Raw genomic sequence first — 26,244 nt, 5'->3', positions numbered from 1 at the left:
ATTTCACGACCTTGCACGTGTTATCACCCCCATTTTACAGATTAGGAAACTGAGGCTCAGAGACATTATATAACTTGCAGAGGTCTCAACCAATAAACAGCCAGGAGTTACCCAACTCTAAAGCCTGTGCTGCACTCACTCTGCCCTCTTCACGGACACTGCTCTCCTAGAGGTTGCTCATGTCCCAAGAGTCAACTCCAAGGACCCCTTCTTGTTCCCCACTCTTCTCGTCCTCTGTTCACTTCTTCAGTGCTCCCCTCTCCAGGGTCCCCTCCTGTCTCTGATCTCTTTTACCACCTCTCTTGCATATGCTTGTTCCCCTGAGACCTGCAGTTAGTCTTTTCAATCTACACTGTCCCTCGCAATCTCATTCCCCGCCTCTCTCCTAATTTTCAGACCCATACTAGACTGGATATTTCGCAGACACTTCAAATTCAGCAGATCCCAAGAGAACTCATTTCCTGGGAGCCCCCCACCCTACTCCCATGGATCTCTCAGGCCCAGATCTTCTGTCTTTCAGCTATTCCAAGTCCAGGACTCTGCACTACCCCTATGGGATGCGAGGTACCATCACAGTCTGCCTGGCTGGTAGATGGTCTCAGGGAGCCCTGGGTTCATCTGCCTTCCATAGGCAGGAGCCCAAAACGGGGAAGAGGAAGGAGGAATTGTCTAAAGAAGATTCTTTCTCAGAAGGTGTGGAGACACAGGACTCAGCAAGGATAGGACTCCCACAGGCCTGTCAGCAGTACCGGCCGCTCTGTGGCTAAAAGTTAAGAGTCCAATAAAATTTAGCTCTCCTTGGATTAGATATTTCTACTTTATATAATTATCCTATTTAAAATTTGGTACATGCTTTATTCCTCCCTGCCCCAGGTTGCTTTTGAGAATAATTCCAGAAGTGGAATTCCTATTTTCTCCAGCCCTGTTCTTCCTGCTTAATCCTTACCAATGGTGCCATCGATCCACTCCTGACATCTCCGACTCACTCCTTCCTTCCCTCAGTTTCACAGAAAAATCCGTCAATTCTACTTCTGCGTGACTCTAGCCTACTGGTTTTAAACTTTCTTTTTTAACAGCAGAAACATTTTTTTCCATAAAAATCTTATGCAGAACCTCGATGTATAAAAGAGAAACAAGCTGTTACACTTGAAAATAGAGGAAGGAGCATAAGTGCCCCCCACTCCCCCACCCCCTCCAGCTTGTCCCAAGGCCCCTCTGAGGAGACCTAGGGAGTTTCAGAAACTACTGGAACATCACAGTTCTGCTCACTGGCCATCCCCACTGCCCCCGCCGAGCTCACTCCCACCTAGATCACTGCAGCAGCTCCTGCCTGGTCTCCCTACTCACCCCCCATGCTTCGAACCCTGCCTTGAGTCCATGCTGCCTGGATTTTTCTAGCAAATGGCCCCAACAGCAGGAAAGTGGTCTGGGGGTGAGTCAGAAGAGGATGACTCAAGCTCAGAATTTATCTTGATCACTGGTCACTAACACTTCTAGTATCCTGAGGCTTCGAGTCCTGTCCTCCTACCACGCCTACCCCTAAGCATACAAGCACTCTGGCTGCAAGCGCTGCTCTACACAACCACCTGGGCTTTTCCAAGACATCAGCTGATCACATCATTCCCAGCTCCCCATTACTTACAAGATAAAAATCCAAATTCCTTATTTTAGCATTCAAGGAATTTTACAGGCAGGGCTCTCCTTCCCAACTGGGGCATGTGGTTCCAGAGAAACAGAGGAAGCCACAGGACAATACGATACATCTTACCTAATGGTAAGTAATTTTAAAATATTAAGTTTATATTAACAGAGAAGTATTATGGTATTAAAATGCAACACCTGCATGAATTTTTAAGGCAAGACACAGGACTTTAAAGAAATGTGTGTGCAGTGGGACATTCCTCGCTTTATTCTCAGACCCTCTCCACCTCAGGTACCAAGTTACTCCCCTTGGTAATCAGGTGAAGTCTGAAGGAATACTCCCCATTTTTCAGACGAGGAAACATGCTCAGAAAGATTAAGTAATCTGCTCAAGGTCACATAATTTGTAAGTGGTTAAGCTGGACTTTTACCCCTGCAGTCTGCCTTCACGGCCTTGCTCCTAACCACTATTCACACTGCCCTCTCAAACCCATGAGAATGGTCTTCACTTCCACAAAGAAACATGCTTCTCTTTGTTATCTTTTTCTGAAACATGGGGCTCTCTTAGTCCATCACTCACTTTTCCCCCTTTGACAGACATGGATATTGAGAATTCTCCAACGTGCATGTGCGATAGGAAATGGCAGGTGAATTAGCTCCCACATCACGGAGGTGATAGGGAGGAGTGAGGATAGATAAGGAAGACAGGCCCCTTCTAAAAGGCAGTGGCATCTCAGCTCAAGTCCACTGAATGCCTCACAAAACCAGCCTAGTGCTGCTAGATAATCCAAATTTCCAAGAGACGCTGAAGATCCAGATTTTAATTGTAATCTCTTGATTTTAAAATGTTAGCATCAAATTCCAAATTTTTCTGAAACTCTGTACAGGCAGAAGGAACATATCTGTGGGCTACGAGTTTATGATTAGCCGTGCTTCTTGCTCCTCTTTGCTCCTGTGGTACCCTACGCCCAGGACCTCCACCCTCCGCCACCTACTCGTTCTTAGAGGTGCAGTTCAAATGGCAATTCTTTCCATTCTCTGTAGTAACACTTGCCCCTCTGTATAGCCATTGTCATGTCTATCTTCCTACTAGACCATGAGCTCCTTATGGGCAGAAATTGCATCTTATTCATTTGTGTGTCCCCAGCGCACAGTAAAGGATCACAGTAGCTATCTCCTGAACCGAGCTGCAATGCTCCCACAGAACAGGCCTTACTGGGGAGTTCTGTCCTGGAAGCTTGCCCTGCACCCAGCCTGCCTCCATCCACAGGCCCAGGCTTCCCTCACCTTAAGGATGTCCTTAATGATCTTCTTCTCATCATGGAATCGTGCCTTCAACTCCTCCACATAGAACTTGAATAAGTCCAGAGGGGTGGAGCCTGCGGGGAAGGGAGGGAGGGGGGCCTGGCGGGCGGCAGCTTCCCAAGGCTTGAGGGTGGGGTTGAGGACAGGACCAGGGATTGGGAGTGCAGAGAGGCTGGCAGGGCAGAACGCCAGGCCAGAGGAGGGGGAGCCCGGCTGCCTTACCCGGCTGGCCCAGCATGTTGGCAAAGCGGACATCAGTGCTGACTGCTGGGTACAGCTCCATCCAGGTGGACATGGAGTGCAGCTGCCCTGTCTCGTGCAGCTCGTCCAGGAAGGTCTAAGCAGGGAGAGGCCAGTTACAGGGAGAGTGAGAAAAGGAGGGAGGCAGAGCCAAAGACTGGGGAAGAAGACAAGAGCTGGCAGAGAGAGGCAGGGACAACCCAGACTGAGGAAATGCAGGCAAGAGGCAGAGATGAAGAGATACAGATGGGGAGGCAGAGAGCAATGTGAAAGCAGAGAGTGTAAAACAGAAGGGGACAGACTTAAAATGAAAATGAGCCGGACCGGGAGGCAAAGAAGCGGAAACTTGCCTGCAGCATTATCTTCCCATGACTTGGTTTCAACTTCCCAAATGTGTTACAGCCAAGTAACCCCCACCACTACCAACACCAATGCCACCTCCAAGCTGGGGGACAAGCTAGCTATGCCTGTCTGGCTCCCCAGTGAAGGGAAATAAACTTGGCCTAGCTGGCGAGCCATGCTTGTAGGGCGCTCTCTGCTGGCAGTTTCTGGGTGGTGCATACATCTAGTCTCCCTAGAGGAGCACAGCCCAAGGTTGAGGGGACACAGCGGGAGCAAAAGTGCAGGCACAGAGAGGCCTTGTGGAGCTGGGACAGGGCTGGGCATAGAGAAAGCAGTGGGACTGGCCGAGACGAGGCAGGGCACGGGTGAAGAGGTGACGGTCTGGGGCAGAGCTGAGCTCTGATCCAGAGGGCAGCAAAGATACCTGAAAGGCCTCCCGGTTCTTGCGCTGCTGGCGCCGCTCCCGAAGCCGGGCCCTCTCCCGCTCCTCCTCCTCCTCCCTCTCCAAAGCACGGATGTGCTCCTCAAAGCAGATCAGCGCATCTTCCTTGTCCATGTCTAACCACAGGGAGGAGGCTCAGTGGGCACCGCACCAGCGCGACACCCTCTCAGACCCCGAACCCCCAGTGCTTCAAAGATGCTGCCCCTGTAGGTGTTGGGGACACCCAGGGTGGTGGGGTTAGGGGAGCAGGGGACTCTGCAGGAGAGGCTATTGGAATGATGGTTCTTGAGGAGGGTTCCTTGATTATATGAGAAAAAATTAGAAGTGTTCAGCTCTTGTGAATTTGGTTACTAGAAGTCATCATAGGAAAACAGTTATCTCAGGATCTGAGATTTTATTTTTTATGGGACTGGGAATCAATCAGGCTTTGATACAGCTTCAGAAGGTGAATATCTGAAGATACTGCCTGTGATGACAGGCCAACAGCAGCTTATTGCAACATGTGTGACCACTTAAGACCCACCCTACCAAGCAATTTAAGACCATATTCACATGAGCTACAAAAATCATCTCCAAGTCTTCTCATTCCTACCCCAGTGCTCTTCCTACAAGGACACACATTGTCCAGGTCAACAGTGGACCCTGGAGGGAGAAAGGAGGTGTCCTGAAGCATTCTGGGATCTCCAGAGTCCAGAGAGGTTCTGGACTGAGTAAGTGCTGGGGACTCCTAGACATCCAGGAGGGCAGGAGGTGCAGGGGAGTGGTTTGAGGCTGGTGCTGGGGGTCAGTGAGGAAAAGGGAAGGGACAGGAAGGAGTGGAGACCCAGGCTTACTCTGCAGCTGATGGTCCTGAGCAAAGCTGGGGTTATCCATGAGGTACTGCTGGGCCTGGGACCATGTGGTTTGGAAGTTGACGCTACTCATCCCATCCAGGATGCTCTTCAGGGCCTGGATGTTGCGGCGCCGGAGCTGCTTGGCCTGTTCCTAGGGAGCCACAGGGTCAGGGTGAGGCAGGGCAGGCCGGAGCTACTCAAGTGGGCCTGGGCAGAGGAACACCTGGGGAAAGGCAGGCAGCTTGGGGACTCTGGGATGGCCAGACTCGAGGCCTTCATGTCCCCGGAAAGGGGAAGGAAACAGGTTACAGACCAAACCCTCAGAGACCTTCCTGTCCTCCCACACCCAGAGCTGTAGGCCCAAGGCATAAATGCGGGATGTGTAAGTGCCACACCAGCTTCTGAGTAAGGAGCTGGGACCCTGGGGCAGCGAGAAGTGAATGGCTGGGTCCACAAGGAAGCAAAGACATGGAAGGTCTTAGATGAGACTGTGACTGATGGATCCAGCCCAGTGACTGTTACCTTCTCCTTCTTGGCCAGGAAGAAAAGGACATCATCATAAACCTCTTTTCGATCCCTCTCGGGGACCACAGCCCAGACCTCCAGCTCCCCAAAGGTCTGTTCTGCCCGCCTGTGGAGCATATGGGCTGTGAGTAGGCAGGCAGAGAACAGAGACTGGGCCCGCGGGTTCTCGGGGTTCCCAGGCCCCACCCCAGCCCGGCCCCCTGACCGGTAGCGGGTGGTGGAGGTCATGCGCTCGTGCTGCTCCAAGAAATGCTGCAAGGTCTGCTTGGCCTCCTTGGCTTTTAGCCGGGCCTCTTCCTTCTCCTCCTTCTCCCGCTGCGCCTTGTAGGCATTGAATGCCTGCTTTTTCTCACTCAGTTTGGGCAAGGCACTGGGGTGGACAGGGTGGGAGTGGGATGGGGACAGAGGAGTCAGCCTGAACCACGCTGCACAGCCCACAAAGCAGGGTCATGGCACACTGGGGACAGGTCTCACAGAACTAACTGAGGTGTCCGTGCATGGGCACAGCAGGCTGCAGGGGCTCCAAGGGCACAGGGAGGCAAGACAGGTAGGTCTCTGGGATGTGGGGAGGGGTAAGAAGCAGTGAGGGGACAAGACGGGGCTCTAAGACACTGCTAACACTGGTCCCTTTTGCTTTGGGGTTCTCAAGTTGCAGTCAGGCCCCTGCCCTATCCAGCCCCGTTTCCCCAATTAATTCAGTTCAAATCAATTCAATTCAACAAGCATTTATTGAATGTCTCATGTCAGATCCCTTTCCCCCTCCTTCTCCTGGAGGCTCTCCAGCTTCTCTTTCCCAGCACACTCACCAATCTATCACTCTCCTCACTCTGGCCCCCTTGGGGTTTCCTGGGGAATCCCTGGCTCAGCTGCCCCCATGAACAAGGTCTGGAGGGCCTGCCCAGACCTACCTGTAACGGGGGTCGGTGACCACCATCTTCATGGCCTGTTCCCACGAAGCATTGGAGGGGACAGCCTGGAATGGAGCAGGCGGGGGTCATGGGGCCTGCCCACCTCTTGCCCCCTCCAGGCCTACCCTGGGAGCCCCACTCTCAGCACCTTATCCCTCAGCAGCTCCTTGAAGGCCTGCTTTGCCTTCTCCCGATTGCTCCAACTGAGGCCAGACCTCTCCGGTTCTGGCTTTGATTCCTCTTCCTCCTGCTGTGGTGGCTGATGCTGTCCAGCAGAACTGGGGGGCAAAGGGGACTCAGCCACAGTGTCCCCCAGTCCCTATAGCTTTCAGTGCCCTGCGTGATCAGGACACTCCCCCTTGCTCCCCAGGGAAGCCATTTTCTGCTCCTCAGAGGTCATGCCCAGATCTTCACACCCTTCCCGAGAAACCTGGCAGAGGTCAAGGGTTGAACCCAGCTGGGAGCCTGAGGCCAGCGTCTGGAATGCCATGGGGGGCAGCCCTCACCTGCTGGGGCCCTCCTCCGGCTGCTGCAGGAACCCCTGCTCCAGGGGCTGGGCAGCCTCTGACACATCGCAATCTTCACTCCCACCTGGCTCAGGTTCTAGGAGGCCCGTGGGCACCAAGGTGGGGCCAGGCGGCACAGGTGGGGGGTCAGGCTGTGGCTGAGGAGGCTGAGGCTGTAGTGTCCGTGGCTGCTGCCGTTTCCTGCAGGTGAGCCGGAAGGGCAGTGTCCAGTAGAGCAGGGACAGAGGTGGTCAGGGGCTGGCTGGTCTTTCTATCCTGTGAAGGACTGGGGCCAGAGCAGACCACTCCACAAGGAGACTGAGAGCTGGCTCTTCCTCCCACAGAGTAGGGATCATATGGGGAGAGGCCACTCCCACCCCTTAGGTGGTCCCAGGTACGGGTGGATAGGTAGGCAAGGTGGGCAAGTCACTCACCCTGCAGCCTCTTGTTTGACTAGAGCTGAAACAGGAAAGGATAACATGGTTATAGGGTAGCAAGGGCCACACCCAGAGCCCCTGCCTGGGCCCACCCCCTCCTCACCCTCCAGGTCATCCAGGTCCTTGGGCCGGGTCCAGCGGGACTCCTTACTCTGGTTGTTATAGTAGTAAGGTTTGCCTGTGTCCGACTTGTACTCTTTCCAGGGACACTGGGATAGCAGGAGCTGTAAGAGGATGGGCCAGGGAACATCAGTGGGCTGGGCATACCTTCCAGCCACAGTTGGGGGAGCTAAGGGGACCCAGTGAGTAGGGGACACAGGAGTGTTTAGCGACCACCTGGCCTGGCTCATCATGGGGGAAGGTGGACTTCCTGAGATCCTAGGGAGGTCAGGGAATGGTCAGGAATCTTGGGATCAGAGGAACCACGTGTATGGTTAGAGACTCAGGGGAAGCCAAGGACGTGGAAAGGTCAGGGCAGCTGAAAGGAAGGGACAGAAAGCCCCACTCAGGACCTCTGCCTTGGACTTGAGCACGCTGGGCTTCTCCCACACGGACTGCTTGTCGTCAGCATTGTAGTAGTAGATGCGCCCATCAGGGGCCACATGCTCACTCCACAGGGCCCTCTGGGGGAGGGGAGGGTGCACAGAATGGTGGTCAAGGCCCCTTTCCCAAAGCTTCTTCTCCTCACCCCAAAAATTTAACGATTAGCACCCCTTTTCAGCCTTTCTACCCAGAGACCCCTGAGCTGAAAGAACTCACCGGAGGGCCCGTCCCAGTCACAGCAGCTGGAAAAGAAGCCAAAGGAAACATATTAAGTCCTTTCTCCAACCCCTATCTGATCCCCATCTATTCCTCCCTTATTCCATCCCCAGTAAATATCCCCTGGTCCCATCAACATCCCAGGATCCCTGGCATCCCAACAGGCATGATCCGGGGTGGGCTCTAGTCCATGGTCCCCTCTACCCCCCAACCTCCGAGCCTGGGGGGAACAGACCCCCAGAAGACTCACAGCTGGCGGTGTCCGCACCTGGAGCCGTCTGCCGAAGAAAGAGGAGGGGGAAGGGTTGGGGCCGAGCCCAGTGGCCCCCAAGACCCAGGCCATGGGGGATGAAGAAGCAGGCCAGGCCAGGATCCAAGTATCCTGCTCCCAGGGATCTCTGCTCCCTAACAGGCTTCCCCTGCCCTCTGGGGCCATGGCTCTAAGACCCCAGAGGGAAATTGCACAGCAGCTCCTTTCTTCGTTTTCAAGTGAGAGTATTTTGTTGAGTAAACCTCCATGGCCCATCTTTTCCACAGCGAATACCAAATGCCACATCCTACCCAGACTCTACTACACTGAACAACAGCATAAGAAGGTACAGAGAGATCCCCAGGTACTGCTGCTTCCTCCAGAGACACAGAAGATGAAGACGAAATTGAATTCAAGTGTCCACAGTGCTAACTCTGTGAGGGTAAGCAGTGTCTGGCATGAGTGTGTTTCCTTAAGGGAGCTGGGCATAGCAGAGGGAGTAAAAAGAGAGAATGTATGTGGCTTTGGGGAAGAGTGAGAAACTAGAAGAGCTGAGTACATGGCTGGACTGGAGAGGAGGACTCAGTGTGGGGAGTGCAGCTGGGCCGAGGGTGGATGCGATGAGAAGAGGGAAAGAATGGAAGCCATGTCCCTGTTCTCCAAGTCAGGCCCACTGGGCTGCAGGGCAGAACCTACTTCCTGTCCCCCAGTGCTTACCGCTGCGGTGACGGGCACCGCTGGCATCAGCATTCCTGGCATCATGGGTGGTACCATTCCTGGTATCTATGGATACAAAGAAGACAAAAACCAGCTACCGAGGTGAAGGTAAGCACAGGCTGTGAAGGTTCCTGAGAGATCCTGTCGGGGCTGTGACCCTCACATGGGCACCGCCGCAGGCAATCCCCAGGCTCTGGGCTCTTAGCTGAGCCTCAGAGTGTCCTCCAGCCATTCAGCAGACAAATCCACCTGGGCCTGGCCCCACGTTCCCTCCCTCCCCACCCCAGCTTCTCAAGTCCAGATATCCACTCTCACCTCTACCCGCAGCTAAAATGACAAGGGTTTTCTGAGGCCCTGGTACAGGGGAGAGGATTACCTGTGTGAGTGGTGGTGGCGCCCCTATTGGTGGAAGCATTGGGGGCATGATGCCAGGTGGCATGGGGGGGATGGCCGGTGGTCTCTGACTCATCGGGGGGAGCCCCATTGGAGGAAAAGGTGGGGGGATTCCTGGAGGAGGCATCTGAAAATGAGGAAAGGAAGAGATCCTGAGCAGAGAAGACACTGCTTTGCACCTGTCAGGAAAGAGCCACTCGGCTCCCACCCCAACCCTCCACCCTGGCTCTGAGATAATTCCAAGGTTTCGGTTTGAGAGGCATGAAACCACCTCCCTCCTCACCACTGAGACTGATAACAGGGGGTCCCTCTGGGTATAACAGGAAGCACGCAGCTTCTTGAGGCAGGGAAGGGAGAGGGAAAAGGGAGGCAGAACTGCCACCAGACTGCAACTGGAAGGCTCCACTGCTTCAATGACTGTCCCCAAAGAGGCCTTTCAGATGCAGGGCCAGAGGCAGGTGTCCAGTCCCAAATCCCCCAGTCCCCTGCCTCCTACCTCTTTTTCCCAAGTTTGGTGACCACCAGTTGCTATTCCAGCCTTACTTTTTTGTATAAAGAATACAGACAAGGGGAATTCCCTGACAATCCAGTGGTTGGGACTCGGCACTTTCACTGCTGAGGGTGCGGGTTCAATCCCTGGTCGGGGAACTGAGATCCCACAAGCCGTGAGGCACGGCCAAAAAAAAAAAAAAAAAGAATATAGACAAGGAGCAGTGAAAGAGAAAGACAGCCCCACCCTGCCCTCACACTAAAAGTGTCTTTTCCCATCCACTTCTCCTTTCCCCAGCCCCTGTGTGTCCCAAGGACAAAAAGACAAAGGGAGAACTGTCAACTTTATGGACTGAGAGCTTAAAAGCAGCTCCTCCCACCCGGATGCCCAAGCAAAACCATCGCTCATCCAAGGGCAACAGAAGGGGGCATTACACAAAAACCATACTGGCGATGCAGCAGTGCTAGGGACTAGGGAGTTGGGGGTGCAGGCTGGAAACGCCAAGCCCAGGGAAAGACATAAAACTTACGAAGGGTGGTGGCATCATGGGGGGCCCCGGTGGGAAGGGGGCAGGCGCTGCTGGGGGCCGGGGACCAGAATCGGGAACCGACTGTTGAGGGAGAGAAAAGTCATAGGACCCAGGATGGGCAAAGAGATGGGCTTTTGCAGAAGGGAAGCAGAGGGGTGAGGATGAAAAAGGAGCAAAAGTTCAGAGGAAGGGTCTCCAAGCCCATTTTCCCGCCCGCCCCCAGCTCTGAGCCCTGGGTAGCTCTGCTCTCTCTTCTGCTAGCTCAGAGCCAGCTGGCTGAGCTCCTTCAATGTCATCTTTATTTTGGAAGTTTCCACTTTGCCAAAGCCAAGAAAAGATGGAGGAGGCTCTACTACAGGCACAGATGGGCTCTTCCCAAGGCTTTTCACCCACCCTCCTGCCTGTGAGCAAGGCTGTGCTTCCCTTAAACCAGGCAAACAGAGGTCTCTCATTCCCAAAGTACTCAGGGAGGAAGTGGCCTCTTTTCCTGTTCACCTCCCTGAATTCACCCAGTACAGAGACTCAACCCAAAGGTCTCTAAACATAGTCACTAGTCCTTCCTAAGTACTAGTTTCCCTAACTCTCCTCTCTTTACTACCAGCCCCCTCCCCTAATTGGCCTCATCTTTAGTCACTCACTCACTCTGATATCTTCCATTCCCATTCCCTCCCTCTTCTCTTTAGCTTTACTCCCCAGCCCCCCCACTCAGTGGCCATCACCTCCCCTACAGATTCTGAGCTCACGTCCCAGTGCATGAAGCTTTGAACAGCCTAGGTCTCCCTATCCTACACCTAATGGCTAGCCACATCACCCCACTTAGTTCTCAGCCTAAATATCACTTGCTCTAAAACGCCTTCCTGACTCCATTTAAAGCACTTCCAATTTATTCTGATCCCCTTTTTAGTTTCCTTACATAAACAATTTTGTAATTATTATGTTTGCTTGGATATGTTTCCCCTTACCAGAGAATAACAACATTCCATGAGGGCAGAGATCGTATCTGACTTGTTGAAAGCTGGATTCCTGGTATCTGCCACAGTGTCTGGCACATAATAGGTACTCAACAAATATTAAGTGAATGAACGAACAAATGAAGGAACAAATCCTCTTTATACAGAACCTTCCGATTCTAAAAATTCATCCTATAGATATAGCCCTACATGTGTGTACAAGGTTTTCAGATCCACATTATTTGTAAAACCAGAAGACTATAATAGCCTAAATATCAGCAAGGAACTATGGAATTTTACACAAACATAAAATGGAATACTATGCAGTCATAAAAAGAACGAAGAGGCTCATTGTCTTGATAGGGAATAATCTCTAAGATACATAAACAAGTGGGGGGGAAAAAAGCAAAGTGCAGCAAAGTTTTATTACTTGTATAAAAGTGGGAGACAAAAGATGGCACACAAGAAATGAGAATGGGGACACAGGTGGAAAGGAGAATTCTGTTTGCCCTTTTGTAACTTTGAATATGACTATATTTACCCTTTCAAAAAAATTTTTAAAGTAAACTAGGGCACAGAGATGCAGCTAAAAGGCTCTGCCCTTCCTCCTCTTTGCTTGGAAGGTGGGGGGTGGTAGGGAGGAGTCCCATAGAAAGGTAGGAGCTGGCTCACTGCTGCCCAATTTCCCTACTTTCCCAATTATCCCTATGGTATGAAGGCTCAGCATTTAAAAATGCTTCTAATCTCTACTTTTAGCAATATCTGTCTTTCCTCTCTTCCCACCCATCTTGTCCTAAGAAGAGAAGGGTAAGTCAAACTACTCCAATTTGGATCACCTTTTCACAGGGTTCACATACTCTAAGCCCTGTATTCAGACCTGCTTTTGCCCCCTGAAACTTTCTTCCACGTGGAAGTCAGAAACCAATCAACACGGGAGGAAATCCAATTCTCTGTGCCACGCTTTCCCACCCAAGCTGCCTCAGGATCCTCTCTAACCTCCCAGATGCTACATAACCATCTTTGGGTCCTCCCAGGCTCCAGGGTCACCCATCTCAGAGACTGCTGCCACCATTCATACAGTTGTCCAAGACAGAAATCTGTGAGCCACTCACCACACCTCCTTCTTTCTTGTCAATACATCAATGAGTCCTGTTAATTTTACCTCCTAAAGATTTCTTGAATCCATCTATTTCTCTCCGTTTCCTCCTCCACCCCTACCACCCTCTTTTTTCATCTGACCTACTTCAGTGGCCTCTTGACTGGTCTCCCGACACCCACTCCAACCTCAGGCCACGCACGTTACTCCCCTGCTTAAAACTCTTTAATGGGTCTGGGAGGCTGTGGCACGTTTGCTCCCCAACTGCCTTGCCTACTTCACCCATGCTGAGCTCCTTCTCTCAATCCTCCCACCTCAGACATTCACCTCTGCCTGGGGCTAGCTTCCTTCCAACCCCACACAACTCGCCTACATATCCTTCACATCTGGCAGTCATCATTTCTTCAGGAATGCCTTTCTCCAACCCAGCGGACTAGTCAGAGCCCTCTTTTACACACTCAGACACCATGTTACCGCCTCCTTCAGCAATTATCCACTGGAATTTTACAGTTATTTGTACAATTCTGATTGTATTCTTATTTTATGTGGCACTAATAAAAAACAAATGCTGCCAATTAAATTATGATACTCCACTGATTTTAATTTAAGATGCATCTTGACTTCAGAAATGTTAAAATGTGAGTCTTAGAATCAATGAAGTATCTGACACCTCCACTAGGCTGAAAACTCTAAGGGGCAGGGACTCTGGTTTTGCTTACTCCAATATCCCATGCCCATTGTATTTTCCTCACCACCCCCTATTGGCACACAGTATGTGCTATTATTTCTTGACTTACTGACTGGTCTTGGCAAGTCCCACAAAACAAAGCCATCTTAAGGTCTAGCAGTTATTCAGGGAACACAGAATGTCAGAACTGGAGAGGACGCTGGCAACCACCCTAGGCAGTCCTCTTTTTTCAGATAAAAAACTAAGGGGGATTAATTGGTCCCAGGGCTGGATCCAATCTGCCCTCTAGCCCTACTCCCTTAAATGCACAGTCTGTTTTCTTCACTCTAGCATATCCACTGAGACCCATGTGGTTAAACCAGGAAGGTTCCAACATTTTCTTGCTTGAAAACCAGTGGTGGGTCCCTATTGCCCACCCTACAGAATCTCTCATCTCATCTCATTCAAAGCCTTTAAACAAGACCCATCCTACACTCTCCTTGGCTCACCCTGTCTCAATGGCTCCCCTCCTCCTCTTTGCACAGAAACTGTTAGATTACTCCATGTGTTTTTTACTCTTTGTCTCTTATTTTGTTCAAGATGATCCAATAGTCATCTCCTTCAGGTTACCTTTATGACTATCCTCCACACATACACACACTCCTACCTGTGTCCCCTCAGGATAAATGCTGCACTACTTTGCACAGAGTGACGTGCTACTCTGTGGATGTCTGCTGGGTGTTTCACATGGGACTGCCTGTCTCCCTACTCAGGTGGGGATTTCCCTACATTTAGGGATTGCGTTTTCTCCTTTTAAGCCTCCTCTGAAGTGTCTAGTCAAGGCCCTGCACACAAAGTGCTGTGACAAGATGCAGACTCACCCCTAAACTTATTTTTGCATACTGGAATATCCTAAAACAGACAAATGTGTATGTGTGTGCACATGTACCCAGGTACATTTGTATAAATTCTCTGGGTAAAAGCTGACCGTGATGTGAGAGAGAGGCAGTTTGGCAGAGGTCTGTGTGGCTGGGGAAAGTGAACTAGAACCAAATACTGGCACGGGAAAACCTAAACAATTTTAAAAACTAACTGTATATGACCATCTTTAACTTGGAATGGAGACCCCTGGCCAGGATCCAGACACTAGCCTGTTTTGGACAGTTCCCCAGAGAGGACACAGCAATGGAATGAACATAAATTACTATGGAACTTCCAAAGCCCTCCCTTCCCTAAGCCTCCCCTGTGCAACGTGTATGCTTTCTTTCCTGAAACACCCCTGCCCCTATCTCACTTGCTGCAGTGCCTACACAACTTCAGGTCTTATTATACTTCTGTGTGAGAATCTGAAGACGTAACTTGTGTGAGAGAGGGATATAGGAAAGGGGGCTGAAAGAGAAGCAGATCATGTGTCTTCCCTGGAACAAAAACACATTTGTAGGCTGGGGAAAGACGGTAAAGAGATAACTGATCATCTGATCATCGTGTTCACCTGGGCCAGTTGAAGGATTTTTTTTCCCACCCCCCCCACCCCCCCACCCGACAGATACAATCAGTTTTTTCTCAGCCTCCACATCTGAGGGGCATCTCAGAACTGAAGATTCAGAAGAAAGAACAAAAGGAGAAAAGGAGAAGACTGGAGAGACAGAAGGAAGAGAATGGAAAGAGGGAAAAATAACATTTAACTGAGTGCTTATTATGAGCCAGATACCATGCCAAACACTCATTTAATCCTTGCAACTATATTAGAGGTTATTATCCCCATTTTACAGATAAAGAAACTGAGGTTCAGAGAGATCAAGTAACTTGACCAAGGTTCCAAGAGATTAAATGGCAGAGGCAAGTTTGGAATCCAAGCAGTCTGACCCCAACGCCTGTGCTTTCAACTACTCCACAAAGCGGCCTCCCAGCAAGGACGATAGTGCCACAGGTATTTCTCACATTCAAATTCATTCCCCTCTTTTCTTTTTTACACCAGTCCTCACACAATCCTGAAATCCTGAGACAGCCAGGGGATCCCAAGGTTGGCCAGGTCTGACTCACTCCCTGAAGGGATCTGTGCTGGAAAATGAAGGCTGGGAGGCACACCTCTCAGAAAGAGGTAGCCATCATCAGAAAGAAAAGTATCATGGAGGCTGAGAGACCAGCTGATTACCCTGTGCTCTAATATCTACCTGCTGCCCTTCTTCAGCTGCCCCAAACAGCACCAGCCTCTCCCTCCCTGTTTTCGAGACCATTCTAGTTCCCACTCCCTTGTACCAGCCTCATTATTCATCCTGTTCCCCAAAGATACTAGAAAATATCTTCCGTTGCTTCTCTGATCCTGCCATCTCATCACTCTCCTTCTGATGAACAGAATGTTACTTCTGGTCTTCATCTTTCTTGGGTTAGGTCTCAACCCCTCCTCTACTGAGAGTTCTCCCATCCCTCCAACAGGATTCCAGAGGCGCTGGCTAGCCTGCCCCAGCCATGCTTTGTGCCTACCATCCCCCCACATCCCTGGGGATTTTCTACAGCCCCAGCTGAAGGCCTACCCTCCATCTTCGTCCTGCTTTCTTTTGCTTCCCCACATCCTAGAACCCATTCTCCTGAACTCTCTCAAGAATCACCCCATTTTGGAGCAGAAAGAGATCTGGGATATCATTCCCATGCATCTTCCTTTTTTTTTTTTTTTTTTTTTTAATCGATAGTAAATCTAAGGCCCAAAGAAAGGTAGTGACTTGCCCAAGGTCACACAGAGTTGTTACAGAGTTTGTTGACGGCAGAGCCAGGGTTGGGACCAAGGGGCCTCTGCTCTCCCATTTCTTGGACTGTCCAGCACTGCGTGGGGGCCGGAAGCCTCTCTTTCCTCAGGAAACAATGCCCCCTCCTCACCTCAGGAAACAATGCGGGGAAATAAAGGAGGGGGTCTCCAAGAGGTCTTATGGGGCACCCAGGGCTTCCAAAGGGTTCAAGCACTGAGTCTGGGTAAGGGGCATGTCGCACGCCAAATATCCCAGGAGGGGAAACTGTGGCCCCCAGCTTTCCCCTAGTCCACCGGTTCCCACATCTCTCGCCCCCTCTTCTTTCTCGACCTTTCTCCACAAACCCACTCTTCGCATCATCCCTTCCTCCTCCTCCTCACCCAGTCCCGCAACCCTAGTTCCCCTCAACACCCCCACCCTCCGCCATCCTCCATCATGGCCTCCCCCGCCCCTTCTCCCCCAAATCCCCGCCCCCTCCCCCCTCCCCGGCTTCTCTCCCTAACCCCTCAATCCCCTAGCTCTGCCCCGGGGTCCCGGGTACCCCCGGCGGCCTCCCCGCCCCCCCGGCCCCGGCCCGGGCCGCCGGGGGCGCTGTGGGACCGACCCGGGCCCCTCCACACCCGCGCGGGGACGTTACCATGCCAGAGCCTCCGAGCAGCTGGGCCGGCTCGGCCCACCCACCAGTAAAAGCCGCTCTGATTGGCCGGCCGCAGCCGGGAAGGCGGGGCCAATGGGGGTCGCACGCCCTGGTGGCCGGGGCTCCGGTCGCTCCCGCCGACCAGCCGGGTCCTCCACCGGCCCAGAGAGCCCCGGCCCGGCCCCGCCCCCGGCGCGGAGAGCAAGGCCCCGCCCCTGCGCCTCCTGGTTCGGAGTCCGCCTACCGGGGGCGGGGCGCGGGGCACGGCCGCTCCGCGCTGTGAGTGACGGCCGGAGAGCCGACGCTAGGCTGCGGTTCGCGGCCTGAGCTTGGGTCCCGACCCCTCAGCGCGCGCCCGGGACTCTCCTGCCTTCCCGCCCTTCCCACCCTTCCCGCCGGCCGCCTCCAGACCTCTTCCCGCCGCTTCTCCGCCTTCGCGGCTCGACTGCAAGGGCGCGCGGAGCAGCTGGATCCCACGCGCTCGCTCTCAGGACCAGAGGCTGGACCCAAGTATTCATTCCGAATGTAGGGATATCTTTACACTTCACAGAGCGTTTTTTTGGTTCGATGCGTAGTTATTTTTAGCACTTTAACTAATTCACTCATTCAGCAACTACTGAGCACCTGTTATGTGCCAGGAAGTGTTCCAGGCACTGGGCAAATAGCAGTGGGGAAAAAAAGCAGACAGATCCCGGGAAACTCCTGCCCTTGTGCGGCGTACAAGTGCTTCTTACGTGACCCCAAAGTTACTTCTTTTGAGATTTGGCTCCCACCAAGCTGTTAAATCGTGAGGCGAGGGGCCCAATTTATTTTAGGAATAAAGATGTGAGATAAATGTTATGTTGTATACGTAAGGGAATTCTAACCTAAAGCTATTTAATGACTGCTGAACGTCTCAGGGCTAGTAACTTACAGAGCTTCAGGCATACGGGTGCAGAAAAGTCGAGCACCTTCTGTCCAAGGCCCGGGTAAAGGTGTTTCTTTTTTCCTTTATTTATCAACACTTAATTGAGCCTGTGCTCCGTGTTTGGTACTGTGCTAGGTCCTGAAGATACAAAGAAGTCTCACCTGGGTCCAATTCCAGGGCGCTTAGAGTCTAGCAGGGGAGAGGTAGGAAAACAACCAACACGAAGTAGAAGTCCTAAATTAAAGGTGACAAATGGGAGGAAAGGAAGAGAGAGTCATTCTTGGGGCCGCCGTAGAGAGAAACTTCATGTGGGTGTTTTGTTTTTGTTTTTGATTTTGGCAGCGCCGTGTGACTTGGGGGTATCTTAGCTCCCCAACCAGAGGTGGAACCCATGCCCCCTGTAGTGGAAGGGTGGAGTCCTAACCGCTGGACCCCCAGGGAATTCCCAAACTTCATCTGGTTTTCATTGTAATACCTAGATGGCCTCAAATGAGGGCCTAGTCCTGTTGTTTTCAAACATATTATTGAGACCTCTAGGCACAGCAGAAGTGGTTCAGAGGTTCCATAAACTTTTATCAGTCACATTTTATTTTTACAGTTTTTTTTTTAAATTTACTTATTTATTTTTATTTTTGGCTGTGTTGGGTCTTCGTCGCAGTGCGCGGGCTTCTCATTGCGGTGGCTTCTCTTGTGGAGCACGGGCTCTAGCTGCGCGGGCTTCAGTAGTTGTGGCACGTGGGCTCAGTAGTTATGGCTCACAGGCTCTAGAGCGCAGGCTCAGTAGTTGTGGCGCATGGGCTTAGTTGCTCCGCGGCATGTGGGATCTTCCTGGACCAGGGCTCAAACCCACATCCCCTGCATTGGCAGGCAGATTCTTAACCACCGTGCCACCAGGGAAGCCCAGTTTTTCTTTTTTTAATGAGGTATTTTTTAGAACACATAGACACCTGTGTGTCTATATATAAATCTTATATAATTATTTTAAAGAATCAAATAATTATATAAGATTTGTTAAGAAAAACAGAAGAGCCCTGCCTCCATTCTCTCTCCCTCCTGGGAGGCAGCCATATTAAGTTCTTTTCAACTGTTTCTTCTGGCATTTACCTTCATATCTCTGGCCCTCCTCCAGCTGTGTCCCTCCCCTCGGGGTGAGGAGTCCGAGGGGATATGTCCATCCAAAGCCCACTTCCCACCTTACAGGTGATATTCTGAATACCTGGGACCCTGGAATTCCCTGCCCAGCTTGCTTCCTGGGCCTGCACCAGCTTCTTCCTTGGATCTTTCCTCCCCAGGGAGACCTTGCTGATAGTGTGGGCATCCCTAGGCCTGAGGGGTAGCCAAGGGGCAGCTATGCACAGCAAGAGGAGTGAGCACAAGCTGGGGTGTCCACAGGACCCTGTGTAAGGCTCGCTCATTGCAGGACAGAAGCAAGGGCAGAAAGGAAGGGGGTCAGGCAAGAGCCAGGGGCTAGGGGCTGCTATTTTCTACTGTAGAACTCTGAGGAGTCCAAAAATTCTAATTTAGAACCTGGCCTTTTAGGTAGGTCCTTATGAAAGTATATTTGTGAAGTTGGTTTAGAGGTATTTTATTTAACAGTGTGTTACCTTAATTTGTAACATTAAGATATGTAGTGTATGAGAGTCTCCATCTGTAGTCTGCCCCAGCCCTCACAAGTAATAGGGGCGGACTTGAGGATTGAACTCTTCCCTGCCTCTCTTTCCAGTGCTTATACCTTATTCTCATCTCCTATCTGCCAAATTTAATTTGCTCCTTTTTGTTAGTTCAATTTTCAGTTCTCACAACACTGTGACTGCATATGCTATTCAGAGCTGAGCCATGTAGAAAACTTTGATTATTCTTCCTTTCCTGCACTTTTTATGTTTCCTGGAATTAATAATTACCTTGGTATTTTTCATTTGTTTAGTTTTCTATGTATTTATCTCAAAATCTTCCCCCAGTTGCCTAAATCCCTTCTCAGAATATCTAGACACAGGAGATATTCTATTAACTTCATCTTCTTGAGGACATCTCTGCTGGAGACTTCTGACCAACACCAGTCTGAATTTATTCCCCCGCCCCCACACACACACATCTGCAACCTACTATCTCCTTTCTCATTGCTGGGCATTTTCTTTGCCTTTCTCCTTTGCTGGATCTTTTATTTGCCAGTTTCCATATCTTTCTCTTTCTTGACTTATTCCCTCTTTTTGGAGGAGACCATCTTCCGGAAGCTTCCTCAGAAAGGAGGAGGTAAATTGTTTTCAAACTTTGCATGTTTGACAACACCATTATTCTATTCTGACACGATCCATTGTTTCGCTGGGACTTGAATTTCTTTGGAATTATGACGGCATTGCAACGTGACCTTCTAGCTTTGGTCATTGCTCTTGAGATGTCTGAAGTCTTTTAACTCCTTATCCTTTGTAAGTGACTTTTTCCCCCTCTCTGAACCTCTCCTTGTCTCCAGTGTTCTAAAATGGCAGTGATATGTCTTAGAGAAGCTATTTGTAGTGCTGGGCACTCAGTGCCCCTAACTTCTGGGAAATAATCTTGAATCATCCCATTAGTGATTTCTTCGCTTCCATTTTCTTTCTTATTTCTTTTTTGGAACTCCTATAATTCAGATGATGGATCTGCTGGACTGGTCCTTCACATTTCTTGTTTTTCTCTCCTACTTTTCATCTTTTTTGTCTTTGGGAGATGTCCTCAACGTTTATCTTCCTATTCTTCTACTGAGTTTTTCAATATTTTAAAGAGTTTTATTACTCTCACTTTATTTTTGTTCTCCAGCTATTCCTTTTTATAGCATCTTATTTTGTTTCAAAGTTGCAATAGCTTATCTCTGACACTATTAATGATGGTTTAAGTTTTCTTCTCTTGCATAATCACTGTTTTCTCTAAATTTCTTTTTCTGCGGTTTTGATCTCTTTCATGTTAGATTCTTTGGTTGAAGGTCTTATAATCCCTGGTTGTCTGCTCACATTTAAGGATGGGTTACCAAAATCCCAGTGAGGAGCGTTTGTGCTCTGTGGGCTGAGGTACATGGGTGGGGCTTGTCTCCAAGAGCTTCACTGCAGGGAACCTCTGATGTCACATCTTTAGGCCTTCCTTCTTGGGGTGGTCAGCAATCTGGCACAACTAATTCCATTTGCCGTATGGTTGCCCCACTTCTGCCTTAGGATTCATCCTTCTCTAGTCTGTCAGCAACCACTCATCCATATGCTTAACAGCTTCCTAAAGTATTTTGCTCGTCTCCTCTCCTGTTTCCCTGTCTTTGTGCACTTATGCCTTAAAAAAATCCCTTTGCTATAGTTTTAGTATATTTTTAGTAGAACAAAATTAGATACGTGTGTTCAATCTACCATTTTTACCCAGAAACTTTAAATATATTTTAAATATTTTTAAAACGGTAGTTTAAAAATATATACACTCAAATGTCCTACATATCAAATTTTTGGGTTTGTCAAAACAAGCTTGTTGACATCGAATGATCTTATAATACAGAGATATCATGAAGTTGAACTTACAAATGTATTCTAATAAGACATTGCTTTTATCTGTTTTAGATAGTGAGGTTCTACAGAAGGCTTTGCTTGCAAAAGGGGGTTAGCTGCTTTTTAAAAAAAGGTTTAGAAACATCTCTTCTGGGCTAGTGATCAACTAGTGTGACCCTTGAACTGTGGTGAAGGTGCTGCTACTGGCCTGAACTGCATGGGAGAGGGGCTTGGAGGAGCGAGCATCCCAGCCCCAAGGGTAAAGGGAAGGAAAATAGAGAAGACTTGCCACCCGAGAAAAGAGAAAGAGTTATTTCCTTATACCCTCCTAACTTCCAGCCCCTTGCACTGTCTGCCCACAATCCCTCCACAGTCTTGGGCATTATAAAACATTGCATTTTAAAAAATCAGCTTTGTTGAGGTATAGTTTACACATAATAAAATTCACCAGTTTTAAGTGTAGGGTACAGTGAATTTTCACAAATGGTACAGTCATGTAAACACCACCATAATCATGACATAAAACATTTCCTTCCCTCAGAAACGTTCTTTGTTCCCTTTTGCAGTCAGTCGCTTCTCCCTCATCTGGCTCCTGTCATCTACTGATCTGCTTTCTGTCACTATAGTTTTGCATCTCTAGAATTTCATATGAATGGAGTCATACAGTGTGTGGTAGTTTGTGTCTGCCTTCTTTCACTTGGTATAAAGCTTTTGAGATTATCCATGTTGTTGCATGTATCAGTAGTTCATTCTTTTTTAATGTGAAGTAGTATATTTCATTGCATGGACATACTGCAGTTTGTTTATGCGTTCACCAGTTGATGGACATTTAGGTTGTTTGTAGGTTTGAGCTATAACAAATAGAGCTGTTTATAAATATTTGTGCATATAGATCTGTGTGTGGACATATGTTTTCATTTCTCTTGGGTAGATTTCATTTCTCTTGGGTATATACTTAGGAATGGGAATTGTGTGGTAATGTATATTTAACTTTTAAAAAACTGCCAAACAGTTTTCTAAAGTGGCTGTACCATTTTACATTCTCACCAGTAATATACAAGGGTTTCACTTTCCCAACATCCTCAACACTTGGTATCGTCACACACTGAGGTTAACAAGTCGTGGTTTTGTTTCCCTAATGACGTTGAGAATCTTTTCATGTGCTTATTTACCATTTGAATATCTTCTTTAGTGATGTGTCTATTCAAATCTTCTAACCATTTAAAAACTGGATTGTTTTCCTTCCTGTAATGGAGTTATGGTGGTTCTTTATGTATTCTGGATACAAGTCCTTTATCAAATACATGTTTTGCAGATAATTTTTTTTCCTGTCAGCAGCTTCCATTTTATTTTCTTTTATGTCTATGTTATGTCTGTGTTTTTCTTGTAATATTTTGTCTGGTTTTTGTAGCAAGGTAATGCTAACCGAATAAAATGATTTGAGAAGTGTTCCATACTGTTCAGTTTTCTCAAAGAGTTTATATAGAGTTGTATTATGTTTTCCTTAAATGTTTGGCAAAAAATTTACCAATAAAGCTGTCTGGGGCTGGAGTTTTCCTTGAAGGAAAGGTTTTTAATTATTAATTTAATATCTTTAATTGATTGAGGGCTTTTCAGGTTTTCTTTTTTATTGAGCTTTAATAGATTGTATCTATTAAAGGAATTTGTCTAATTCACCAAGTTTATTGGCATAACGTTTTTTCATAATACTCTCTTATTATTCCCGCTGTAGAGTCTGTAATGGTGTCCCCTTGTTATTCCTGATGTTTGTAAATTGTGTCTTCTCTTTTTTTTCCCCTGGTAAAAGCTGGCTAGAGCTTTATCAATTTATTAATCTTTTCAAAAAACCAGGTTTTGGTAATTGCATTGATTTTCTCCATTTTTGTTTGTTTTCTGTTTTATTTATTTTATTCTTAACCATATTATTTCCTTCTGCTTGAGTTTCTCTGTTCTTCCTTATCTAGTTTCTTCCTCTAAGCACTGCTTTGGCAGCATCCTACAAATCTTGATATGTCATGTTTTCATTTTCACTCAGTTCAAAATTTCATAATTTTCCTTGTCATTTCTGCTTTGATTCATGGATTATATAGAAGTGTGTTGTTTAATTTACAAATATTTGGGAATTTTCCCAGATATCTCTCAATTATTGACTTATAGTTTAATTCCATTGTGATCAGAGAACATATTTTATATGATTCTAATCTTAAGTTTATTGATATTTGTTTTATGGTCCAGATTATTATTCCATATACATTTGGAAATAATGCATCCTGCTGTTGTTGGGTGAGATGTTCTATAAATGTCAATCGAGTCAAGCTGGTTGATAGTGTTTTTCAAAACCTCTATATCCTTACTTTTTTTTTTTTCTACTTTTTCTAATTCCTGAAAGAAAAGTGTTGAAATCTCTAACTCTAATTGTGGATTTATCCATTTCTCCTTTCACTTCTATAAGTTTTTCACTTCATGTATTTTGAAGCTATGTTATTAGGTTCATATATATATATATATAAGATTATGTCACCTTTATTAGTTAACACCTTTATCATTATGGAATATCCCTCCCTTTTTATCTTTGCTAATCTTTCTTGTTCTAAAATCTGAAATTAATATAGCCACTCTAGCTTTCTTTTGATTAGTATTAGCATGGTTTATTTCTTTCCATCTTTTAACATATATGTATCTTTTTATTTAAAGTGTGTTTCTTGTAGACAGAACATAATTGAGTATTGGGCTTTTCTTAATTGAATCTTATAATCTATCTTTTAATTGGCTTGTTTAGATCATTTATTTGTGATCTAATTTTTAAAATAAATGTATGGGTTTTAAAAAATTAATTTATTTATTTGGCTGCATCGGGTCTTAGTTGGCGGCATGTGGGATCTTTTGTTGCAGCACACGGGCTCTTCGTTGTGGTGCACGGGCTTCTCTCTAGATGTGGCACACAGGCTCCAGAGTGCGCGGGCTCAGTAATTGTGGTACGCGGGCTCTCTAGTTGTGGTACTTGGGCTCTAGAGCTCGCCAGCTTAGATGTCCCGCAGCATGTGGCATCTTAGTTCCCTGCCCAGGGGTTGAACCCACATTCCCTGCATTGGAAGGAAGATTTAACCACTGGACCACCAGGGAAGTACCTATTTGTGATCTAATTATCAGTATGATTATGTGTAAAAGAAGGAAGAAGTGTGGAGGGAGAGAAAGGGAAAAAAGGGGAAAGGACCCCAGATTGGGAATCAGAAAAGCAGGTTGAAGTCCTGACTCTGTACTTCCTAGCTCTATAACTTTAGATAAGTCTCATAACTCTGAGCCTCAGCTGCCTCTACATGTTTGTAAGGATAAATAAGTTATTTGTAACCTACAACATGCTCTGAAATCATAAGGGATTAAAGGACCATCCAGTGCCAGATGTATAGATAGACAGGTATCCATAAACCAGGGTGTGACTGCCTCAAAGACGGAACTAGGTCTCACTCTTTTTTGTATTTCTAGCATCTAGCCCCATGCCTGGAACATAGAACGTTACCAATAAGTGTTCGTTGAGTAAATGAGGCAATGAAAGAATTAACTTTGAATAAGTGAATGAATGATAGTATATAAAAAACAGGTGGGTGTCAGGTGACAAGTTGTTAAGTGGCTATGGCATTGCTAAGAACTGAACTTACAATGTTTAATTCCTTATCTGTTAAATGTTTCAGTAACATGGAAGAATAATTTGCACATATATGTATTTTTACTTACATATTCATTAATTCAACAAATGTTTATTAAGTGCCTACTATATACCAGGCAAAGTTCTAGTCCTGGGCATACAATGATGTCCATTTTAATCATTTGTTTTAAAAAGGCCTCTGGCACTGATGATTACCTTCAGTGACAGTGTTGGTTAAGCCCTGACCCCTGGTGCAAATTGAAATATATTCTCATTAGTTATTGATTGGCTGTAATTTTTTTTTAATTAAAAGTTCTTTGGGAAACGAACTTTTTCTAATTGCTGTTTCCTACTTTTAGCCGTTAATATTTAGTTTGGGAGCATAACATTTAATGATTTTTAAAAAGCAACAGGTCAAGTTAATATATATTAGGTGATGGATTAAAAAGCTAGATAATCAAGCAGATAGACGACAGGGAGTCATTCTTCCAATCAACCTGATGATGTCACTGGAGAAAAGAAGATCAGTTGGAACGTGATGTCTGGCAGTTACAGGGAGCTGTGGCTAGGAAGAGGGTACTCAGGAGCTGCCCTGGAGTCCTTAACCCCCAAGCAGCCAACATCGTGTGTCCAGGCCCCTGTACCAGAGACACAGGACCTCTTTGTGACTGACAGAGTGATCAAAAATGGAGAAAGACGAACCCCCACTGTTGGTGACCCCTGCGTCAGTGAAAGCCATCATCTCAAGAATTGAGGCTGCCCAACTAACTCGGGCTCAGGAGGTAACCCCTTGAGATGAGGGTGTCACCCTTCTGTTGGGGTCTGGTGTGGAGGCTGGGGACTGAGCCCAGATTTGGGTAAGATTCTAGCTCTGGGCCCTCAGGGGTCCTGGGATCCTCAGCAAGCTGGGTTTGTGGACAGACTAGTGGAGGGTGAGCTGGAATCAAACCGCCCCCAAGGCAGGGATCGGCCCAGGAAGCAGGCAGCCCACAGGAAGCCCTAGGTTGGCCCTGAGACACATCATGGTGGGTCCTACCAGGGCAGGAGGAGGGGCCCAGAGTTCATGATTGGGGTCTGTTCTTGGCAACCTGTCCGAGTGCCCCAAGCTGAGCCCTAGAAACTCGCAGGGAAATGGCCAAAGATTCAAATCACCCTGCACGTGAGCCTCTGGTGCATTTTTTTAATGGGAGCCTCTGATCCTGAGGGTTTCTTGGGGCCTCATTTTTCTAGTCTGTTGCCTCTGGATCCTTGTGAGGAGAGATGTCCAGAAGTCCCCAGCAAATTCTGAAATTCTGAAGAAATGTTCGCTGTGGATTTTTAGTATTCTCTCCCTGAACTGGTCTTAATAATCAAAATGACAGTAATTAGAGCTAACACTTATTTTATGTGCCAGGCGCTGTCCTTAGTGCTTTACAAATACTGGTTCATTTAATCTTTACAAAAACCCTGTGACATAGGTACTATATCTCCACTTTACAAATAAGAAAACTGAGGCCCCAAGAAATTAACTGACTTGTCTAAGATCACACTACTAGGACATGGCATCTGGCGCCAGAGTTCACACCCCAAAACACCACAATCTGCTGCCTCCCATATAGGATATTTCTTCCCAGCTCTCAGACATCTTGGACAATGTCAACTGTGTCATCAACCGCTTCCAGGAAGAATTAGGATATGATTTCAAAAAAAAGGCAAAATCTCACCAGACAGAGCAAAAGGGCAAGAACAGATTCATCTTGCTGGAGAAAATTACCTCATTCTCCAATGATGCTAAGACTAAAGAGAAGCA

The 26,244-nt window shown here is 48.0% G+C and overlaps 2 protein-coding genes across 7 annotated transcripts in view; one reads left to right on the top strand and one right to left on the bottom strand.

Moving 5' to 3' along the window:
- PRPF40B (pre-mRNA processing factor 40 homolog B) overlaps positions 1-16,902 on the bottom strand; it is a 20,898-nt gene extending 3,996 nt beyond the window's left edge. For 2 of the 6 annotated variants that reach the window (XM_059935834.1, XM_059935833.1), the window contains exons 1-18: positions 16,412-16,497; positions 10,318-10,398; positions 9,282-9,425; positions 8,906-8,971; positions 8,189-8,216; positions 7,939-7,964; positions 7,692-7,802; positions 7,283-7,403; positions 7,177-7,201; positions 6,743-6,943; positions 6,385-6,514; positions 6,237-6,301; positions 5,534-5,698; positions 5,326-5,434; positions 4,804-4,954; positions 3,953-4,086; positions 3,169-3,283; positions 2,929-3,020 (exon numbers count right to left, since the gene is read on the bottom strand). In XM_059935834.1, coding sequence (XP_059791817.1) covers positions 2,929-3,020; positions 3,169-3,283; positions 3,953-4,086; positions 4,804-4,954; positions 5,326-5,434; positions 5,534-5,698; positions 6,237-6,301; positions 6,385-6,514; positions 6,743-6,943; positions 7,177-7,201; positions 7,283-7,403; positions 7,692-7,802; positions 7,939-7,964; positions 8,189-8,216; positions 8,906-8,971; positions 9,282-9,425; positions 10,318-10,398; positions 16,412-16,414 — 1,767 coding nt within the window. In that variant the 5' untranslated portion in view covers positions 16,415-16,497. Of the gene's footprint in view, positions 1-2,928; positions 3,021-3,168; positions 3,284-3,952; positions 4,087-4,803; positions 4,955-5,325; positions 5,435-5,533; positions 5,699-6,236; positions 6,302-6,384; positions 6,515-6,742; positions 6,944-7,176; positions 7,202-7,282; positions 7,404-7,691; positions 7,803-7,938; positions 7,965-8,188; positions 8,217-8,905; positions 8,972-9,281; positions 9,426-10,317; positions 10,399-16,411; positions 16,511-16,822 lie in introns of those variants that run through there. The other 4 variants (XM_059935838.1, XM_059935835.1, XM_059935837.1 and 1 more) reach the window with 4 other exon arrangements.
- Positions 16,413-26,244, top strand: part of FAM186B (family with sequence similarity 186 member B) — a 24,568-nt gene continuing 14,736 nt past the window's right edge. Inside the window, exons 1-2 of the mRNA XM_059937355.1 lie at positions 16,413-16,538; positions 16,720-16,936. Of these exons, the coding sequence (XP_059793338.1) occupies positions 16,413-16,538; positions 16,720-16,936 (343 nt within the window). The remainder of the gene's footprint in view (positions 16,539-16,719; positions 16,937-26,244) is intronic.

Source organism: Balaenoptera ricei, chromosome 10 (assembly GCF_028023285.1).
Source record: "Balaenoptera ricei isolate mBalRic1 chromosome 10, mBalRic1.hap2, whole genome shotgun sequence".
NCBI classification, from domain to species: Eukaryota; Metazoa; Chordata; class Mammalia; order Artiodactyla; family Balaenopteridae; genus Balaenoptera; species Balaenoptera ricei.
This window is presented reverse-complemented; position numbering and strand designations above follow the sequence as displayed.